This window comes from Anneissia japonica, unplaced genomic scaffold, assembly GCF_011630105.1.
Source record: "Anneissia japonica isolate Jap-2015-1 unplaced genomic scaffold, ASM1163010v1 scaffold131_len961581_cov171, whole genome shotgun sequence".
NCBI lineage: Eukaryota > Metazoa > Echinodermata > Crinoidea > Comatulida > Comatulidae > Anneissia > Anneissia japonica.
In genome coordinates, this window is record NW_022750285.1 from 638,374 (window position 1) to 659,904 (window position 21,531).

Sequence of the window (21,531 nt, forward strand, 5' to 3'; positions counted from 1 at the left end):
TATAATTCCTTGACCTTAATATTGGTATATGGTTAATGTTATTGTTATTTTTATTGTTATTGTTTATTATTATGTCATTATTATCATCACTATATGCTTGTTTACTCCAAAATTTATAAGGCTATTTGATAAGATCAAAACAATTTCTATGGTGAAACTCAACAATTAACCATTAAGGTCTAGGCCTACTTGTTTCCATATTGTGGTCCCAACACATTCTCAACATAACTAATGATAATCGAATTTATACTTTAAGACTTGCACTGGGAGGGGGATTAGGCCCGATTATCTAACAGACACTATCCTGACTTAATTTTAAAAAATGTGTACATGTGTGATTTGATTGAATATCTTTTTATTTGATACTTTAAATTCATGGAACATAAATTGTTATAATCAGCATCATCGTCATTATCATCATCATCATCATCATCATCATCAACATCATCATCATCATCATCATCACCATCATCATCATCAACATCATCATCATCATCATCATCATCATCATCATCATCATCATCATCATCATCATCATCATCATCAGAATATAGTAGGGGGCCTAGACCTAATAGAGTACATAATAGTAGTCATTATTATTATCATTAATAATATTAATATTATCATTACATCATACATCAATCATTACAATTACACTGAGTGGACGCCTTCCACGTTTAGTGAGATACAGATTTCTGAATATTCAAAAACTGGGGGAAAACGGGCGTAACCACCATTTTTTCCACCTTTTCTCTCCAGTATTTAAATATTCAATAATGTGTATCTCATTAACTGCTGGTTTGATTCAAGCAGTACAACTGTCAATACCATCATTAGCCATATGATTCAATCTCTTTTTTATTTCAGACAACGTCCACATTAAACCAAATACAAAGCAAATAAGATTGACATTTAAAAAAAACCCTAAAAACAAAATCAAACACAAACTGTAAGCAATTAGATTACACTGTGGTATTTGTCTCATGCTTACGTAAACTCGCAGATGCATAGAAGGCATGACTATTTCAATGGTTCGATTAATAATGATCGTCTTTTAATGTAATAAATAATTCCATTTTTATCACATCATTGAATTTCCAATAAGATAATTAACAGTGCCCTTTATCAGACTGTTTTCTGATAAATAAAGTAGGCACATAAATCCATATAATTAGGCCTTTACATAAAATGGTGGGACACCTCAAGAGACGAACATTTCTTTGGCACTATTAGCACGGCCTTGAGGATATCCTCATTGCGTTATTACAGCAAACTCTTAAAGAATCATACGTTTGTGTTTGTAGCTGGACCGTAGATTAACGCAGTACATATTAGTACAAATAGCTTATTCTAAATAAACTGCATTTAACTTGATCTATGCGCTCATAGAATCGTCTTCTGAGAATATTTGCGCGTAGGCCACATTTAACTGAAGTGACGGTTCACAGAGCAGTCTCAAGTTAGCCTCAACATAATTATTGAATAGGCCTACAGTTTTATTATTTGTTATTTCACTTCCTGAATTAAATTATTTTTGGTGAGGGTATTTACTATTTGCTATCATACTTTTATTAATCTTTGTAATGCATTCTGCCATTGTGCTTCCACATCTTCTTATAAATTGACAACAATCTTTCAGATCGTAATTATTTTTATTTTTCCATGAAAAATGTGTTTTTTTTTTTGTTTTTTTTTTGATAGCAAATAGTAAATTTTTCATGAGGCTCCAAAATGATGAGGACGAGGACGTCAAACTAGCAATTATTAATTTTATGTTGCCTTATGTATACATTTTCAATGATGATATCGATTTCTATTCTTAATTACACCATCATAATATATTATGGTAACTCATTATCGATTTATACAGGCCTAGTTATTGTTTACTACTTAAGACCTAACTCTTCAATTCAATTACGTGAATATTATTTTGTATATAATTATAGTGTTAATATCATTATTATTATTACCACTACCATTATAATCATCATTATTATCACCACTGTCCTCATCATCATCATCATCATCATGACATCATCATCATCATCATCATCATCATCACTCACTCACTCACTCACTCACTATTAGGCCTATACATGCTTTCTTTCCTTCATGCTATTACCAATATAGTTATCAATATCATAAACATCATCATTGTTATAATATATTCATAATCGTTATTGTATTCAAACGTATGCACCGGCAAACGTGTACATAAAACGTCCTTCATAATAAACACATAAGAATTACCAAAACACACATAACATCCACGTCGTCGTCGTCATGAATTATTGTTTTATTAAACCCATTAACTGTATACACTTCAAAACATGGGAATAGGGGGAATAGAAAAACATACATCCGTACATTCATCGATAACCTAAATGAAGACACTTGACTACAAGATGAAGAACTTCAAACCATTATGAAAGATGTGTTGTCCCAAAAATAACAAACAAAAATTCATAAAATTAATTTTTGTTTGCTCATTTGAAGTAGTAACATAAAATTTGAACAAAGGAATAATTTTACAACGAAAAAAAAAATGATAGAAACAATTTCGGAACTGGCCCTCATGCCACCGGCATTAAACCATCTATTATAACTACTGGACCAAGCGTGTTTTTAACTTATTTTGGTTCTTTGAAATTCATGTACAGTGTATGTAGAAAAAAAGGCCGTGCTATCTTGATAAGAGCCAATGGGCTTCTTTTCGAGATGGACATCTTTTCTTTTGAAGGCTAGGTTTGCAAACTAAAGAGGGGGCTTCAATTCGAGAGGCTTCATCAAGAGATTCATCCTAATCTGTCTGTTTCTATCGAGGTTTTACGGTATCGATTTTAGAAAGGTGTGCATGAGTCAATTGTAGTCCACGACGCAATTTCAGCTCGAACTAACTTGTCAGGGCCCGGGGTGTATCCAGGATTTTTTCTGGGTGGGTCGTGATCATAATTTTTTGGACCTTTTCACAATGAAATAACAGCAAGGTGTGATTAAAATGTCAATACAATTTGCTTGAAGCGAATGGCAGGCTCAGTTTCAGAATGGCTGGAATTGAGATAGATTACCGTACGTCACGCAATTGGCAAGGTCTTTGGACTCATTGCTGGTACCTCATCAATGCCTATTCATTTATGTCATTGTCAAAAAGCCCTAGAAAAAAAATGTCTGGAAAAAATGTGGACGTTTGAATTTTTTTTGGTGGGGGGGGGGGGTGGTCGTACGACCTTTCCGACCGCCCCTTGGATACACACATGCTAGTTCGAAAACAGGCCTAATTTATATATTTTTGATAATCACGGTACGCTTGGATCTTAATTTTGTCTTATCAGCCATCCCCTAACTGGTCGTGCACCACCGCTCTACCTCTGTATCACTTAACTATGTTATTTATTTTTATTTATTTAAGCGCACACCCACGTGCGCCGATGATTGCCAATATAGCGAATATATCACTGTCCGACTAGTGAGAATCCCTTTCACAATTCAATTACAAACACACGATGCTTTATACAGGCTATACCATATCTCATTGTGGCTTTAGGCCTAGGGAGTGGAGTCGCTTTGGTCGTGAGATAATCCTGCAAAACTGACACTGACATGAATTAAACCCCTACCTTCCTGGGTTGGAAGGCAAGCATCTTAACCACCGAACTATTCCTCTACACAATGTATCAGCAACTGAGGTTTCTGCCCCATATTTAATTATATAAAATGCTTTTAAAAAACATTAATTTGATTTACGCGAAAGTAGCATATATTTGAACCGAAAATATTATTTCCTCTATGGCCACATGTTCCAGCTGATGATCTAAAACGTCTTTCATTTTTTCAACGGGCATAGAAATACACACATGGAAACAAGCATAGTTCTATATAAACTATGTATAATGTCGGTCACGAGCTAAAAATTGAAAAAAAAAAAGATTTCCATATTTGAATTGCATAATAAGTATTATTGCATAGGCTAGTTATTGCAATAAAAAATGTGAATACCCCTCAACTTCAATGATTGGTGGTAATATTGGCCAAGAGAGACGTGGACTGTCTGACGTGTAAGGGCTTGTCCCCTACCCTCTTCTCCCTACTGTAAAAACACTGATATGGAAAGAATGTATAAAAATTACCTTTCTGTTTACATTTGCTTTATTATCTTTGACTTTTGAAAAACAAACAAAAGTTGCAAAAATGCAAAACTATAGAGGGCGATAGTACCATTTTTTTGTATACTATCATAATATTAGTGCTGAATGATGCAGTCCTCCATCCGAGATGCAGTTATTATATTGATCACACTTCATTTATACTCTTGAATAATATTTATACAGATTACAAAATAAAACAATTACAGTACATTGTGGATGTCTATCTTTATTGTATCTTCCAAAATACAAACTAATAAAATTTATGCTGCAGTAGAACACAACAGACATGAGAAACAATTATCTATGGCTACAACAAAATTACTTATAAATCCTATTACTTATAAATCCTATTACTGTAATTTCATCGGAAAACATGATATCGTCATGTTTGTTTTAAAGTATGATGCAGAGACTGAATATATTTTAATTCACTTAAAAACTACAATGAAATTTACATCTTATTCGTCTTTAAATAAATAAATCATGTGGGAAAATGCTATTAATGAACAGTCTTGGAAAATGTAAAAATATTCTAATTTTTGATATCCTTATTAATTGGTCACTCCTTATTTTTCTTTGTGTCATCAAAATAACATCTTGAAGATCACGATTTTGTTCCAAATTATTAACAGTTATGTATTAACTACATTCTTTAAAAATGTGCTTTCAAGTAAGGAGATATTACTTTTAAAGTATGCTTTATATACAAAAATGTATTGGAATAATACAGTATTTAATGCATTGCTAATAATCATATTACAAAAAGAATTGATTAATTTTTATTTACATAAAAGTTAACATTTCATTGAACAATTGTATTACTGTCTAATGAATAATTATTAGTGCAGAAAAAAAAAATTTGTTTTAATTGGAAAATTTTACAAATGTACCGTATTCTTTTGCTTTTTTAGCAAAATGTATATTCATTATAATTTAAGAAATAATTGTAAAAATTATGAATATGCATTCATTTGATGAATATTCATTTAGGGAATGTTCAATGTATTTTATGAACATGCTATACATTGACTAATGAATATTCATTAGCTGACAATTTATGAATTATGTACTGATGAATATTCATTAAATAAATGTTCAATGAATTTTATGAACTACACGCTATACATTGACTAACACATTAATATTCATTAGCTTACAATTTACGAATTATGCATTCATTTAATGAATATTCATGAGATTGAAAATATGGTGGATTTTGAGTAAGACTTAAGATACAGATTCTTCCTATGTTTAATTACACACTATTTATTGCGATACATAAATGAGCGTTTTGCTAATGAGGAACTCCTGTTCACATTTCCATTATTACAATGATTGTGTTGAGTAAAACATATAACGATATTTTAGTTTTACTGGTAGTGGTGCTACCAGCCATCCTCCATCTAATAACACGCACAGTTGTTGGGATTATGTAAATTACTTTTTATTTGACTTAATATTCATTAGTCAAATAAAACCAAAACTGTTTGTCTTGGAAAGTGTAATATCATCAGAGTAAGATGCTCACTGTCAAACCAAAGGGTTCAAATTCTACAAATATCAGGATGTTTGCTGACTACTTTAGATATAAAGAAATTAAAAAGTCCAATCCCATAATCCCTAGAGATCTGGGGTGGATCCAGAATATTTTTTTCAAACGGGAGAGGGAGACATAACAGTTTGAGAACAGATAAGTGATTAGCACGACATTGATTTGCATTGAATTTTTTAAAATTTAGTGGCAAAACGGTGGGGGGGGGGGATATCCCCCCCTGGATCCGCCCCTGGAGATTTAGTTTATTTGACAATCTGTAATCGGCAAGTATGTTGGATAATGATGAGGCAAATGTACACTTTTGAAAATAATACAATTGAATATTCTGATGGTGTTTGTGTGAGGAGATTTTAATAGGAATAATGTTTTGCCCTACTTGGTACGCCATGATCAGAATAGCAGTACCCACTGCTACTTGGGGATCAGATTCAACACTAGCCATGAGCACAAGCCCAGTGGTCTAGTGGTTAAGACGCCAGGATAGTTTGTAGGTCTGAGTTCAATTCCTATTCAAATCACTTGCAAGATTTTTTTTTCGTTAAGTATTTGGGAACGTACTGAGCATTCAGTACGATAACATGTCAAGTAGGGCAAAACATCATTCCTCATAAATTGCTCATTCTTAGTTGTGTAGTCAGGATAGTAAGAAAATAGTATGTGACAATTTACAAATTTTTCCACATTAAATAAAGCCTTCCATTGATAACAAAAATCATAATGACAATACAATAATTTTATCGCATCAGGTGTTTTCCCCCTTTCATATTGTTCAGACAATGGATCCAAATTAGTCGAGCCTTTGCAAATGAATTGCCCTGGGCTGCCACTGGACTTAGACCACTGCTGATCATCACCGACCCTCAAATATCATCAGCCACAGACCATTACTGACCAGGACAATAATGCCTTGGTAATGTTAAGGAATATATGGATTCATCTACAACATTACATCAGTGAATAACTTTAACATATACAATTTATACAATTAAAATACATTAGTACTATGCAGTACTTGCAAGTATGCATTAGTTCAGACATAAACCTGATAGCAAATTTTATATAACCATAATTCCAAATACAGAACCAATTTCTGGTTCATTGTGGTTAAAAGATAGAAATTTATACTTTCATACATAATGGCAATTACTAAACTGAAAATATAAATGTAGGGTTGAAATCTGGGCTTTGAGATAGTTCCTTGGTTAAAAAAAAATCAAGTATTGGCTGTGATTTAGGAAGGCAGTGCTGAAAATTTGACATTTGATTGAAAAGGGGATCCCTGGGTATAAGCCCACGCCACAAAATCAGCCCAAGTTTGTGTTCGGGGGTGGGCTTATACAAGAGAAACCATGGTACATGTTAAATCTTGTGACAAAGCATTGCACATTATTTCTTGGACTTCATAATTCTCACTCTGAAATTGTTGGTAAATAAATCTGTCAAAATGCTAGTATCCTGACCAATGAATCCTTTCCTTGCCTCCTACTTAATATCAAAATGCAGTTTCCTGATTGGATATAATTTGACCAATGAAAACTACCTATATCATATAAAATGTGACCGCAAGAACAATTAAGTGGTAATTGCAAGGTTCAAATTCTGAGACAATCTGATTTTCACAAAATATTATTTTTATACAATTCTAAAGGCTGTCACATATTAGCGACTTCATATCAGGACCAACATAAACAATAAACAGTTGAGTAGAATCTGGTTGTGTATAGTTAATACATACCCAACTTTACACGCAAACAGCTGAGGATAATCTGCTTATGTGCCGTTGAACACACCCAACTTTACACGCAAAAAGCTGAGGACAATCTGCTAATGTGCTGTTAACACACCCAACTTTACACGCAAACAGCTGAGGACAATCTGCTTATGTGCCGTTAACACACGCAACTTTACACGCAAACAGCTGAGGACAATCTGCTTATGCGCCGTTAACACACCCAACTTTACACGCAAACAGATAAACAGAATCCGCTCACGTGCAATAATTAATACACACCACACATTCAAATCGATTGGCCGAGCGGTAAGGCGGGGCGCCACTAACTAGAGCATTTAACAACGGTGCTGGTTTAAGTTGCTCCAGACCCATGATTTGGTTTCTAGAAGCAAATCATTTCGGATAAGGACTTAAAATAGAGGTCCAGTGTACACTACTAGTAGTCACGGACAACACCCAACACCAGCACAATGAAGCTGCGAGTCATGGCTTATCTTCCCCCCTTTACGTGCAAACAGCAATTGAATCCATATGTGCAATTAATATACACTTTACAAACTAACAGCTCAGCAAAATCTGCTCATGTGCCGTTAATACACTATGGGTAAACAGCTCAACTGAATCCATGTTAGCAATTAAAACACACTTTACAAACTAACAGCTCAGCAAAATCTGCTCACGTGCCATTAATATACACCAAACATAAATCAACTTAATATCTGGGTGTAGCTAACATAGGCTAACATTACATACAACAGTTCAGCAAAATCTTGCTTGTGTGAACTTAATACACACTGATTTTTAAGTGCAAACAGCTGAGAAAGGTATCTTTGTGCAGAGTTAACCTGTGTGAATTTAGCTTCAGAAATATATGTGCACACAAACTGAATTAGTTGAGCAGGTTTGAGCTACATTTACAATAGACACGACAATGACACGACAACAACACGATAAAAATGCGCTCAGTGTTGAAGAATATAAACTACGCGATGATATGTTGTTGTCGTGTCATTATCGTGTCTAGTGTAAATGTGGATTAAGGCTGTTAGATGAATTGGCTTGTGTGTGGCTGGCTTAATGGGTGGTTGGAGAGGGTGTTACTAATTTACCAATTTAAATATTTCATAGCTATCACACGATTTATAAATTATACTTCCTATTTATTATTGACTGCAGTGCACTTCATCTAAAAAAGACACTGTATTCTTGACATTTTAATGAATATCTATGAGCATGTGCATTATTTAATTATTTCAATCATAATTAAAGTTCCACCCCTCTGAATAACTGACTTCTGATTGGCTTACAGATACAACTTTACGCCATAGCCACACTCACAGGCCTGACAAATCACCATAGAACTAAAGCAGTTAGAAACATCAGCCTCATTTAAACATATACTTCAGTGATCTGTTAGTATTTTTAAATTCTAATTACATTTGTTAAGATAGAATTTACACTATGATACTTAAAAATGCCAAGACTGATACACAGTGTGGAATGGCCATGTGATCAAAGCATTGTAAACCAATATCATGACCTGTGCTTTATACAATATAAGTAGCAATATTCAAAAATATATGTAGACACCCTGGGAAATGGATGACATGTGACAAGACTTACATACAGGTTATGCTGTTAAAGTGAAGAGAAACAAAACCCTTAATTGCACTTTGATTTGGTAGAAGCAAGAATAAAAAAAATATCAATACATCCACAGCTTCAGAAAAATCAAACATGATATCCAATAATAGGATACACATAGCAACAAGGCTCAAGTTCCTTATCGAGTCTACTCTTCCAGCTAACCTTCCTAGGAAAACACTATGTTGAGAAATTGTCAAGATGGTGTCAGACTTTGCTGGTTATGTCGCCCCCTATGGTGTAAGAGCACCACTCTTCATCAGGTGTTCCTGCAAGCTGTTATAGACGGTCATCTGGTCGTCCACAGGAAGCTGGAATAGCTGTTGAATCAGTTTTTGAGGGTTGGCAGTTCTGGTGAAATAAAATTAGAAATTGTGTTAAAAAGCAATAGAAAACCTGTTATTTTGGACAGGTCCACTTTTGTGGTAGGGTTTTCTGTTAGGTTGTTAGGTGGATGGCCGAATGGTTAAGGCAGGGATGTCATAACGTACAGCCATAATATTGAGGCTTGTTCGAACGGCACGCTTGCCTATTGTTATACAATGAAATACCAAGAAACAGTGAAAATGGACTAGACTACTTTTTAGAAGGGTAAAAAAATTGAGTTGGTAGCACTTTTTGAACTATCTTAATTCACAAACTTCTGCCCCAAAGGATGGGGCTTCATGAGATGTAATGAAGCCCTATCGATTCAGGGGCGGATCCAGTAGGATGCATGGGGGCACAGGGGTGGGGCACATGTATGTCAATGTTATGTATTTAAATAATCACTAGTTACTTATCTAAAAAAATGTTGTGCCCCCACTTTGAAAAAAACTGAATCCGTTCCAGCGATTGGGGGTAAATTATTACATACTATTAGTCAAAAAGTGCTACCAGCTCTTTTTTATTTATCTGTATCTTAATGAATAATTTGACTATTTTGCATTCATAATGCTGAACAATTAATGCATTTGTTAGATGTAGAGCCATGTCATTATGAATTGATAATCACTTTCTTTTGGACTAGACTATTTTCTAGGAGGTATGATAAAAGCAGTATAATCTGTGATGAAAACTGAAGTAAATTATTAACTTACTTGAGGAAGGTGAAGATGTACACATACAGGAATGATGCCATGATAAATTGACAATCAAATCGGTCCATGATTCCTCCGTGTCCAGGAATAACATCACCAAAATCCTACAGGAATAAACATTCAAAATACAACCACCATAAATAATGGTAGAATTATATAGTACATATTGTTAAGCCCCTTATGCACTTCACATTATCATTACCCCAGTCATTGGATTAAATGCCTATGGAACACAAACTCAACCTCCCTGGGGGATTATTCCATAACGTTGCAGTAGCTACATCAGCGCATTTTGGCGTTTAACCCTACCAGGTACCCACTTATACTCCTGGTATACCGACGTAGAGGTTGGGAAACCAAACCGTTTCCCGCTGTGTTTCCCGCTCGAATAATTTCTAAGTCTAACTTATTTTAAATGCCAAATTGTTGTGTTTTCCATTATTTAACAATCCGTAAGTCAAATTTCATCTAAGTCGAACAATTTTTCAATGGCATTTTGGATTCGACAATAGGCAAGTTCAACTGTATGGAAAAAAAATTATTTTAAGAAAAGGAAGATTCCAGTTGCTCTACACAGCATAGCTTAACACTGAAAGTTAGAGTACAAATAAAATAAAACCAATAGCACCTTCTACTGACAAAGCTTTCGCTAGCTTTGTCAGGTTGGAATAGCTTACCTTTATTTTGAAAGCTCTCTTAAATCCACTTGCAAAGAATCCACCGAATGGACCCACCAATGACGCAAAAGCTGCGATCACAACGGCATGAAGCTGGGCTGGATACAAAGTTACCGTACTCAACTTGAATCCAAGCTACAAAAACGAAAATATAAAACTGATGTCATTCTACATTGAACATTGACAATTTCAGTGTAAAGAATACCAATGGCAACTAATGATGGGAGCACACTCCATTTTCCAACAAAAGCATGTGTTTGCGTATGTTTTTGTGGGATCTTAGCAACAATATCCAAGGGGCGTGGCTTAACGGAAAGGTACATTATTAACGAGAGATGGTTAGCTCAGTCGGCTAATCTGGTGGTAGCCACTGTGTGTGTGCTGAACCGTGAAGATTTTTAGGTCCACGGTTCAATTGCCATCACGCCTCTCCTTGTGTTTCAGCTAGAGGGCTGAAATACAAGTTACAATAGCGCACCGTCTTTCGGATGAGACATTTAAGCCATTGGTCCTGTGTGCATTATGGTCGGTGTGCACGTTAAAGAACACAGTATACTCTTCGGAAAAGAGTAGGGGATTTTCTCCCGGTGTACTGCCCAATCACCACTAGAAGGACCCCACTGGAAATAAGTCTTCTTCTAGACTTATAAATAAATCTATCAAAATGCTAGTATCCAGACATTTTAATGAATATCTATGAGCATGTGCATTATTTAATTACGTCAATCATTATTAAAGTGCCACCACTTTGAATAACTGAATTCTGATTGGCTTACAGATACAACTTTTACGTCCTAGCCACACTCACAGGCCTGACAAATCACCACAGAACTAAACCAGTTAGAAAGAAGACTTATTTCCAGTGGGGTCCTTCTAGTGGTGATTGGGCAGTACACCGGGAGAAAATTCCCTACTCTTTTCCGAAGAGTGTACTGTGTTCTTTAATGTGCACATGGACCATAATGCACACAGGACCAATGGCTTAAACATCTCATCCGAAAGACGGTGTGCTATTGTAACTTGTATTTCTTTTGTGGGCTATCCTTGGTGTTTACAACGAATAAATCGAATCCAATTCAACAAGTGAGCTAATGAAGTCATGTTGGACAAGTGCTTACACAAAGCGTGGATGATTTCTTCGCTGACTGTCCACCAACCATGGTGTAGCAGGGCTCTACATTACTGTCTCGAGAACTAGATCACATAATAACATAAAGGCAAACAATCTATCTGACTTCGACTTCAGTGACTTTCATAACTAATAAGAATAAATGAATTAAAATTACTTACAATAGCAAAGGCATCCTTGAGTATTGTTGGCAAGTGATACTCCTTAAGGACAAAAGTTGAGCTGGGTGTACACTTCATCACAAAGCTGTGGCTCTCTGCATTAAACTGTTAACAGAAAATTCAACATTTTATGCATGACCTTAAATGTATTCATTCATGAATATTCATGTTAGCTGTTTTATACAACAGTGTAGCCTCTTTTATACAAAGTTTTATGTTTTTAATAGCAAATTCATTTAAGATTAGTACTTACCGTAGCAGGGCAAGTTAGATATGGATGAGGTGCCAGAATGGCTGCCAGCTAAAATAAAGTGATAATAATGTATTAATAGTACTATTAATACTTACGGTAGTTATTTAAAAAAATAAGTATATAGCATCAATATATGATATGGCATCATATTTCCTTTTCCATTTTTGATGTAATTACAATAAATCATTAATATTTGTAGATATATTGTTAATTCTTTCCGCTTATTAATTTAAAACACAATTATGCTTTACATACCTGTAGGTTTACTTTTTATTTACAATTAATTACAGTATAATTCTTTTGTATTGATGTATAATTATTAATGTAGTTATTCATGTTCTGTTTCAAATCCATTTTGGTTTTAATGATAGACAATAAAATATATCAGTATCAGTATCAGTATCAATAAAATGAACTATTGCTGTATTAAAATCATAGAGTTTACCATTACTGCAGCAACAAATCACCCATTACTATAGCAAAAGTTTACCACAGTAATATAACTAATAGTGGTATAGAATGTGTACTAATTACTGTACTCATTATACCAATAGTAATTATTCTCACATCATTCTATCACTGATACTAATCACCAACACAATATCAAAAAAACAACACAATACTAATTATTACAGAAACAGAATACAATCACTATAATAAACAAATCTTGTAGGTACAGTATCCCATCACCAAAACAGACACACATGGATAATTTTTAAAATAGTACAAAATTCCTCCTTGCATTTCACATTATTACTATGGGCACTGAATCAATACAAATACTGATATAATACCATGCACTCTGACTACATTACCCCTACAATAATAGTATAACTGTTGCAATGGCAACATTATTATCTCTACAAAATGAGTACTTACAAAGAAGGCAAACACAAGAGTTGAGAAGAGAGCACCAATGAAGCCTTCCCACGTCTTTTTCGGTGAAAGTTTGATCAACGAAGTGCGACCAAAAAAGAATCCTTAAATGGTGAAAAAAAAGTACCGTAAGAATATAGAAATGAAACATGTTGTTTTAAGGATGTTGCAAATAGTGCTACACATGAATGGTTTTTAGGAATACCGCATACTCTGATGATCGGTTAGCAATGAAACAGACATATTATTGATGTTCATTTTTACTACATTCTGTATTGCTTTTCCAAACTGTGAATCAATCATACACAAGGTCCAATATCCCCTGCAGCCTGGGGAAATACAGTACTCCTATTTGGGCAGCTAACTTAAAACTAGCAAATTTTTTACCAAATCAACTACTTTATACCAGGCTCCCATTTATACTGGCAGGTGGAGAGCCTTAAGCTTGGCAATCACTGCACGCCCTATGGTTGTTGGCTGGCACGACTCCATAGAGGATGCAATGCAGCGACGTAGGCGCAACGGACCATTTTTATTGACAACTCGTTCAGACTGCCATCAACAATTAGCAGACGGTGTCCCGTTGCATAAACCTCGCAGGGAGCAAAATTGGACTCGTTGGTTTATCCCGAAACAAGTAGGCCTATTTTTGAAAATTAAATGAAAAAAAACTACTGATTTACCAAACATGTACGCCATGATGTCATTGCAGATGACAGATAACGTTGAGATGATGAACCAGATGAGACCTTCGAAGATGGTCTGTGTGAGAAGGTTCGACTGCGAGACGACGATAAGTAGTCCGATGTGAGTCCAGCCAAACTATGGTATCATACAAAATTATGTTAACGTCACTTATATAAAAAAAGTTTTATTTTTTTCCTTTTCCTCTTTATTTTTTCCTTTTTTAATCTAAGTAACATCTAAGGGAACGTTAATGTTACTATGACAAAGTTTGTAAAAATTTATTTATAGTTTATACTTACGAGAGTGAATTGCACAAGATAATGGTTCTTAACAAGAGACAGGACAAAGAAGATAAAACCTGGAAAAGAAAAACAGAATTTATAGTAGGCAATCCATGAAATTAAGTAATTACAATAATAATAAAAATTATACAATTATAATGATAATAACTGTGTCCAGGGGCAGGGATTAAGTGGGGGTGAAGGTGCAAAATAAGCAAATAAGGGATTACTATATTAGTAAAATCTTGGAACAAAATGAGGATAAAAAAGCAGAATAAATACATACCAAATATATACAACATGAAGGAGATGATTCGATAATAATCTATAAGAAACTGAAGCATTTCCTGTTAAAAATCAAAAGAAAAAATACAAAGTTAAATATAAAATTTGAAATTTCTAATTGTTTTTACATTTTTTACAATTACAAACATCAATTACAGAATATAATTTACATACAGTTTGCAAGCCTATTCAACCGATATATCTTTCTAACATAACTTAACAACACTGTATCTATATTTTCACATTGATTAAATATTCATATGAAATACGTCATTTAATGCGAATTATGAGCATTGCAGTAATTGTAGCCTGACAGTTGGGAGCTTCTGATTTGTATGATGACGCGACGATAGAACGGATTCACTCATGCGTGACCGTCCTATGTTCTGTGCATAAGATAGATTTGGCCAAATTGAATCCTAGAATCCAAGCGATCGCAAGAACTCAATGTTCTCACATGCACAGGTGACTTTTATGCGACGTCATTACGTTCTACGTCAAACCGTCGTCGTGCAATCGAAAACTGCCTAATGTCATACCGTATACAGTTCTCCATATACTTACAAAGTCTCTGTGCAAAACAATGCCAAAGTAGTCCTTTAAACTCTGCCCATACACGAAGTAATTGGCACAAAGAAGAAAATACCAACTGAGTGAGCGAAACCAGGGCAGGTCCTTGGACCGGTACACAGCGTAACCAATGCTGATTATCTCATGAAAACACATAGTCTCAATCAGTAGCACCTGCAAACAAAAAACAAAATTAACAGAATGTAATATAATGTACAGTAGTTAGATTTATATAGCGCATTATACAGAAGAGGCCTCTAAATGCTTGAGGTATAGACTAGCTCTTACAGTTACTTGCCTAAGGGTCTCTTCAGGTCTCTTCGTGTCTGAGCTACAGGTACAGGGTAAACTTGTATCAGTACTCTCATCTACCACAGGGGCTGAATGGACCAGTACACAGGGGTAAACTATTGCTTAATAATAGGTCTGTGGTCCTATAGTGGATTTATAAGTACCTAAAGATTTGGGCTAGGCCTACAGGGTACCTGTACAGTACCACTATGGAGGATTGGACGGTGTACCAGGAGACCACTCTATTAAGTTTTAGATCCCAGATGATGAATGGCCGAGAAGAAAGCATGGCGTTGCAACCTACAGCCATAATATCGGCGCTGGTTCGAACAGCAAGCTTTCCTATGGTTCTGGTGGTAGATTAAGTCTTCTCGGTTAAGATTTATAAACCATAGGCCCAGTGTATACAATGGCTTTTGTGTACTATAAGGAACCCTGTACATCATTCGAGACAAGTAGGGGTTATCCTGATGTACTAGTACAGACAGCCACAGTGGTCGACGATAAGAGTTGCTGGTACCGGTTAACTGGGTAGCATAGACCAGAAGGGGCCTTTGGTGGCGAGGGAAGAAATTGATCAATTTCCTAGCTCACATATCAAGCGCCATAAGCATCGTATTTGATGGATACAGCGTCACGTAAAATTATACTACACTATTACACTATTAATAATCTGGACCATAAGCTAATTATCTCCCCCTTCCCCCTGAAACTGTAGCCATTTCAGATGTGGAAATGATTGATTTAGATGGTATTTGAAACACAATTTTTTTAAAACTTCTATTCACAAAATTGAGATTTTAGCAACAATATCTTTATCTTCTCATGATAATGAACTATTATTCATTACTATGGCGAACTCAATGGCCTAATATTGGCATTATACAATATTATTGGTTAAAACTGTAAAGGTTCATTTTTTTATCATTATCATAGAAAATAACAGTATTCAAGTACATTTTCAACTGTCTTAAAAATGTGGACCCTTCCCAATTTTGGGGTGGCACCCCTCTTGCATACAGCCGTGGTTATAGAACCAGTTTTCATAGACTAACATTAACACATTAACAGACAAAGCTTACCAGACATGTGAGAGCTACTGGCCCCATCCAGATGATCAATACATAGCCTAGAATAAGGAGCAGAGAAAAAAACCCACGAATAACCCAGTTCTGCCATCTGCAAAAGAAAAAAAAATACATAAAATTATTATTGTATCTTCTCACAGCAAAGATTACAACATAGTTTCATCGAAAGCGAAAGACTTTTTAAAAAGGTCAATATGATACCCTCTGCTAATCCCCTTGAAACTTCAAGCGGACCTGAATTAATGTGAGTAAAAAACTAAAACAAAATTACCAATGGATAAAATACAGTAAATGTTACCTACAATTTAAATAAGTCATTTGATTCTTAAATTTGCACAATGACCTTTAAACTAAAACTACAGTTTTAAAAATATATCTATTTTGGCACCAATGGCCTTCCATATTACTAATACTTGGAGAAAAAATCTATAAATTAGAGAATTGTGGCAAGTCTAAATAACCATAAGCTGGACCACTATCTATTTCCTCTTTGGAGTAACAGATTAAAATTAATACTGTTTGAATGCTCATAAACTTGCTGATAATCAATTGAATATAGTAAATAATAAAATTATATTTATGTAAAAAATTAAAATCCAATTCGGCTTTGTTCAAACGAAGAGTAATCTTTTCATATTTCCTTAATAAAGAAACTGGTAATCTTCTTGAACTGAAATCCTTGATAATAGAACCAAAGTATATAGGTAATTATCATGCTGAATATTAAAGAGATAGATTGATTTGTTTGACAATAAGTTTGACCAACTATAGTAACTCTAAAATCTGGACTAAGTGTAGCTAATTATTATTCTGAATATATGATTGAATACCATGATTTGTTTAACCAAAGGTTAGTAAAGCAATAGCAAGTCTATAATATGGACAAGTGTAGCTAATTGTTATGTAGAAAAAAAAATTATATTTGTAATGGAAATCATCATTATCGGCAAGTTTGAGAAGAGGCTATATGTGGACAAACAAACATCCAGGTACCGTAAACTAGAGTATCCAGTGAACTAAATGTATGATCAAAGATTGCATCAAATATCTACATGCCAGCAATTTATGGCATACTTGCTGTTATCAAAGGAATCCTGCTTTATATTACCGTAATTGTGAAACGGATGGCACCATGAAAAAAAAACATACTGCATGTGTGTATAACAAAATGAAATATTAAATGAGGATGAGAAAATAGGAATGTGCCATTGAATGTTTCTGGCTGCATTCACTAACAATACTCCTCTAGGAGTGGAGAAGGCTAGTTCATGCTGGACTGCCAAACTATGAATTGGGGTAATTACCAGGGTTAATAACACTGTGAGTGCTTTGAGACGACTGTATAAATCATTACAGGAATCAGAACATTTCTACTGTATATTATTAATATTATCATCATAATTCATCATAGTAATATTATTATAAGTTATTGTTTACTGCTTGTTGTTTTTGTTGTCAAACAAATTGAGATTTTTGTCTGCGGTTGTGGCTGCTGCTGGCTTATACAGCCACTACCATTACCACTACTATTAGTATTATTATTATTATTATTATTATTATTATTATTATTATTATATCATGATAAAGATGATGAGATTAACAATTATTCATTGATTGATGATATTAATGATGAAAATATGCTTATAGAGATATAGACTAATGTGATGATCATAAAGATTATGATTAAATATTACAGTACCATTAGTGCAAAATAACAAGTATCATGTAGGTAATAACATCCAATTATTGTGAAAATGAATGATAGCTACTGTTTAAAAATATTTCCAAGTAATGTCTTGTATTCTTAAGGTCACCAGGCTAAAGGCTGACTACCGGTAATTAATGTACAACGCTGAGAAGCCAATTTGTAGGATCTCATTATTGAGTACTACCACAGCACCATACAACTCCACTTCGTTACTGAGTAACTAAGGGTAACCAAGTGGAGGGGGTCGGGCAGTGTGAATCCCAAATGGATCCGCCCCTGTTTACGGCTGAGCACCTCCACTGGTAGTCACAGTAGTTTTTTAAAATAAAGTATCAGAACCTGTTTAATATTAATTTCTGAATCAATATGAGCTGTACGTACTAGTCTAATACATAAAACAGTAGGAAAGCAAAAAGTAGCACTCTGAGACTACTTAAGCTTTTATTATCACAAGCTTTCACATACATAGCACAAGAATAAGTTACTTTAAAAAACATGAAAATAATCTATGAATTAACTTTCAATACTATAAGTTTACAAGGCAAAAATAGGAATGAAATTGTAAAAATTAAGTTGGAAAGCTAAGCAGTTGTTATTAGAACTGTTTCAACTTAGACATATCGACTGCTGGCGGTGCTGCTCATTAACGAAGGGGTGTAACATGGTGGTGACATGCCGTTAGTGACGTATTACGGTATAATAGAGAAGGAAGGTTTATAAATGTTAAATGGCATTTTTTAGATGATCCCTTACAGGTAAATACAACACGATCCCTGCAAATAGAGCATTTTTAAAGGATTGAGCTCTAGCGAATTAAGCAATAATATTGGTATACCGTATATTAGCTTAAATTGAATGAGAGAAAGTAAATTAATAACTAATATTCAAATATTTACAGGTAGTAAGTTACCTTAAATATTAATACAGACAAAAATCTTACCTTACTATAAATATTAATACATAGACAAAAATCTAAATTTAAAAAAACTAAGTTTATAAAGACAAATATTTGTTCCTTATTTATACTGAAATGACATATTATAAAATAAAAGGAATAAAAAAATTTTAGGTTTTCATTGTCACTAATACTTCCATTTTAAGATGCTAATTGGCTATGATGCCAATTGATGTTCATTTTAATGGACAATGTTCTCTGATGCCCAAGTGCAACTATGTATAAACAAGCTAGTTATTCTAATTAATTTGAATTTAATATCTACAAGTACAATAAACAACCTTACTCATTAACTACGGAGGTAAAAATTAAAAGTAGAAATGATGAAAAGTTATTGCTCGGACTCACAACCTTATGGTCAGAGCTCAAAACCCTCACTCACCGTGCAAAATGCTTGGGCTACAGTAGTTACCTAACAAGGGGTTTGTTTGAGTGCAAAATGATAGGCCTATATTTCATGCACCAAACAATGGAATTTACCCAGGGCATCGTTGCAATGATTGGGGTAATTATGTGGAAAAGCGCCATGAGTTGTGTAAAGTGCTATAAATACATGTTATTAAATTATGGAAGATATATACCAGAAATCCACATGTTTTGTCAAATAAAATTTGATAGTCTGGACAGGACTTAATTTGTTTCAGACATATCTGATCAGACAAAGCATGCATGTGTCTTTAGCCATGTATTGCTCTATATCTTTAATCAAAGTCATCTGTCATTTGAAATGCATGCCAAGTTTATTTTGTTGAATAACATTAAGAAAATGTTGGGTAAATACTGTATGTACTATAACATTAAAATAAGTAATTATATGTTGATAGATTTATCATAGAACTATACATTGGGTTAAACTGGAAAGAGAAGATGATGAAAAAAACAAGAAAATTAAGAATGTAAAAACAGAAGTAAGAATGAATCCAACTAGGATCTTGCATTTTCTCATAAAGAGAAAAAAATTGAATAAATTTGTCATTAATATGCAGTTGAACATTAGGCAAAAAATTAGAATGGATATGATGAATAAAGAAATGAAGAGACATATTATGGACATGAAAAGTATACATTAAGGAAGTTGGAATGAAAATTGGAAACTGAAAGAAGAATTTAAACAAGAAAAAACATAAAAACACAAGCAGGATTAATAACAGGAAGATAATGAAATGCATGGGAGATAAGGTCAAAAAATTTGAATTAATGATGAGCAGATTGTATAACCGGTTCAAAGAAAATACTATTAAGAATATACTATGGTCCAGTACTGAATACCAGGTTTCAGAAATAACAAAAAGGATTGAAAATTAATCTGAGTTGTAAAATGTATGACAATATGGTACATTGATTTAGGGTTCTTTTGTCTCTGCAGGCAGTATCTATATTTTCCAGCTCTTTTCTTTTTTTTCTTTTCGCTTTGTAAATATCGTGTATCTTTTGACATAATAAAATGATAAGGGTTGAAAATAGAAAAGATTGAAAATACTTAATGTACAGTAAGCTCCCACCTACAGATGGGAAAATAGAAATAATTGTTGGATTTGCGAATGGCGAGTGGAATGGGCAAGCAGTTAAGGCAGGTTTGCCAAAACCTACAACCGATGAAATCAGTGCTGGTTCTAAAGGCACGCTTGCCTGTTTCTGGTGGTAGAACAAGTCTTCTTGGATAAGGACTTTAAACCACAGACCCAGTGTAGACAATTTGCTCATGTGCACTTTAAAGAACCGAGTACATCTTTCAAGACGAGGGGGTTTACCCCATTATACTAGTCCCTACAGCTGGTACTGGTTTACCATGAAGAGACACATAGGGGAGCAGAGAGTTACTGTTTGAGCCACTGTAGCTTTGAGAGATTTGATCCTCTTGAAATAGCACTATATGTTTTGTGATGAATGTAAGTAGGTAGGTGAAAACGTGAATGAAGAATGGCGTGAGCATCAAGATAGCAAAGGATAAAAGAAGATGATGAACATACAAAAACAGTTTTCTGTTACCTTTGAGGTAGTCCTTTCAAAATTGTTGGGATGTTATCTTTCTGTGCCGGTATTGGGGGCTCGTTTATTACCGGTAATCCAACATTCTCTGGAACACAACCAGAACTTGGCGGCTGAAAACAAAATGAATTCATACATAAATGTTTGATTTTGTGGTGTAAAATCTAAAACAATGGGAACCAACTCATGATCTGTCATATGATAATAAGGAAGTTATCCTTTGTTTATTCATTTTTTTTCTCGAAACTGGTGTTAAGTATAAAGTACTATCAAAAATATTTGGTACCGTTTATTCTTGCATATTATTAGGCAATCCGCGTATAAGACGAACCCTGAGTTTGAGAATATTTTTGGACAATGTATGTATGTCGGGCGTTTAAGACAAGTTCCTGTTTCACCGCCGGAATTCATACTTTTTGCAGCTCT

At 34.2% G+C, this 21,531-nt stretch overlaps 1 protein-coding gene across 1 annotated transcript; it reads right to left on the reverse strand.

The window, feature by feature from the left end:
- Window positions 1-4,355: 4,355 nt before the first annotated feature.
- On the reverse strand, window positions 4,356-21,218 carry LOC117121297 (phosphatidate cytidylyltransferase 1-like; the record flags this gene model as incomplete). The annotated part of the gene is given in 12 exon segments (XM_033266434.1): window positions 4,356-9,427; window positions 10,156-10,259; window positions 10,833-10,967; window positions 12,123-12,227; window positions 12,376-12,423; window positions 13,255-13,355; window positions 13,935-14,073; window positions 14,238-14,296; window positions 14,506-14,566; window positions 15,069-15,248; window positions 16,448-16,544; window positions 21,106-21,218. Coding segments are annotated over 12 exon segments (1,260 nt in total), but the record flags the coding sequence as incomplete, so codon positions are not given.
- Window positions 21,219-21,531: the final 313 nt, after the last annotated feature.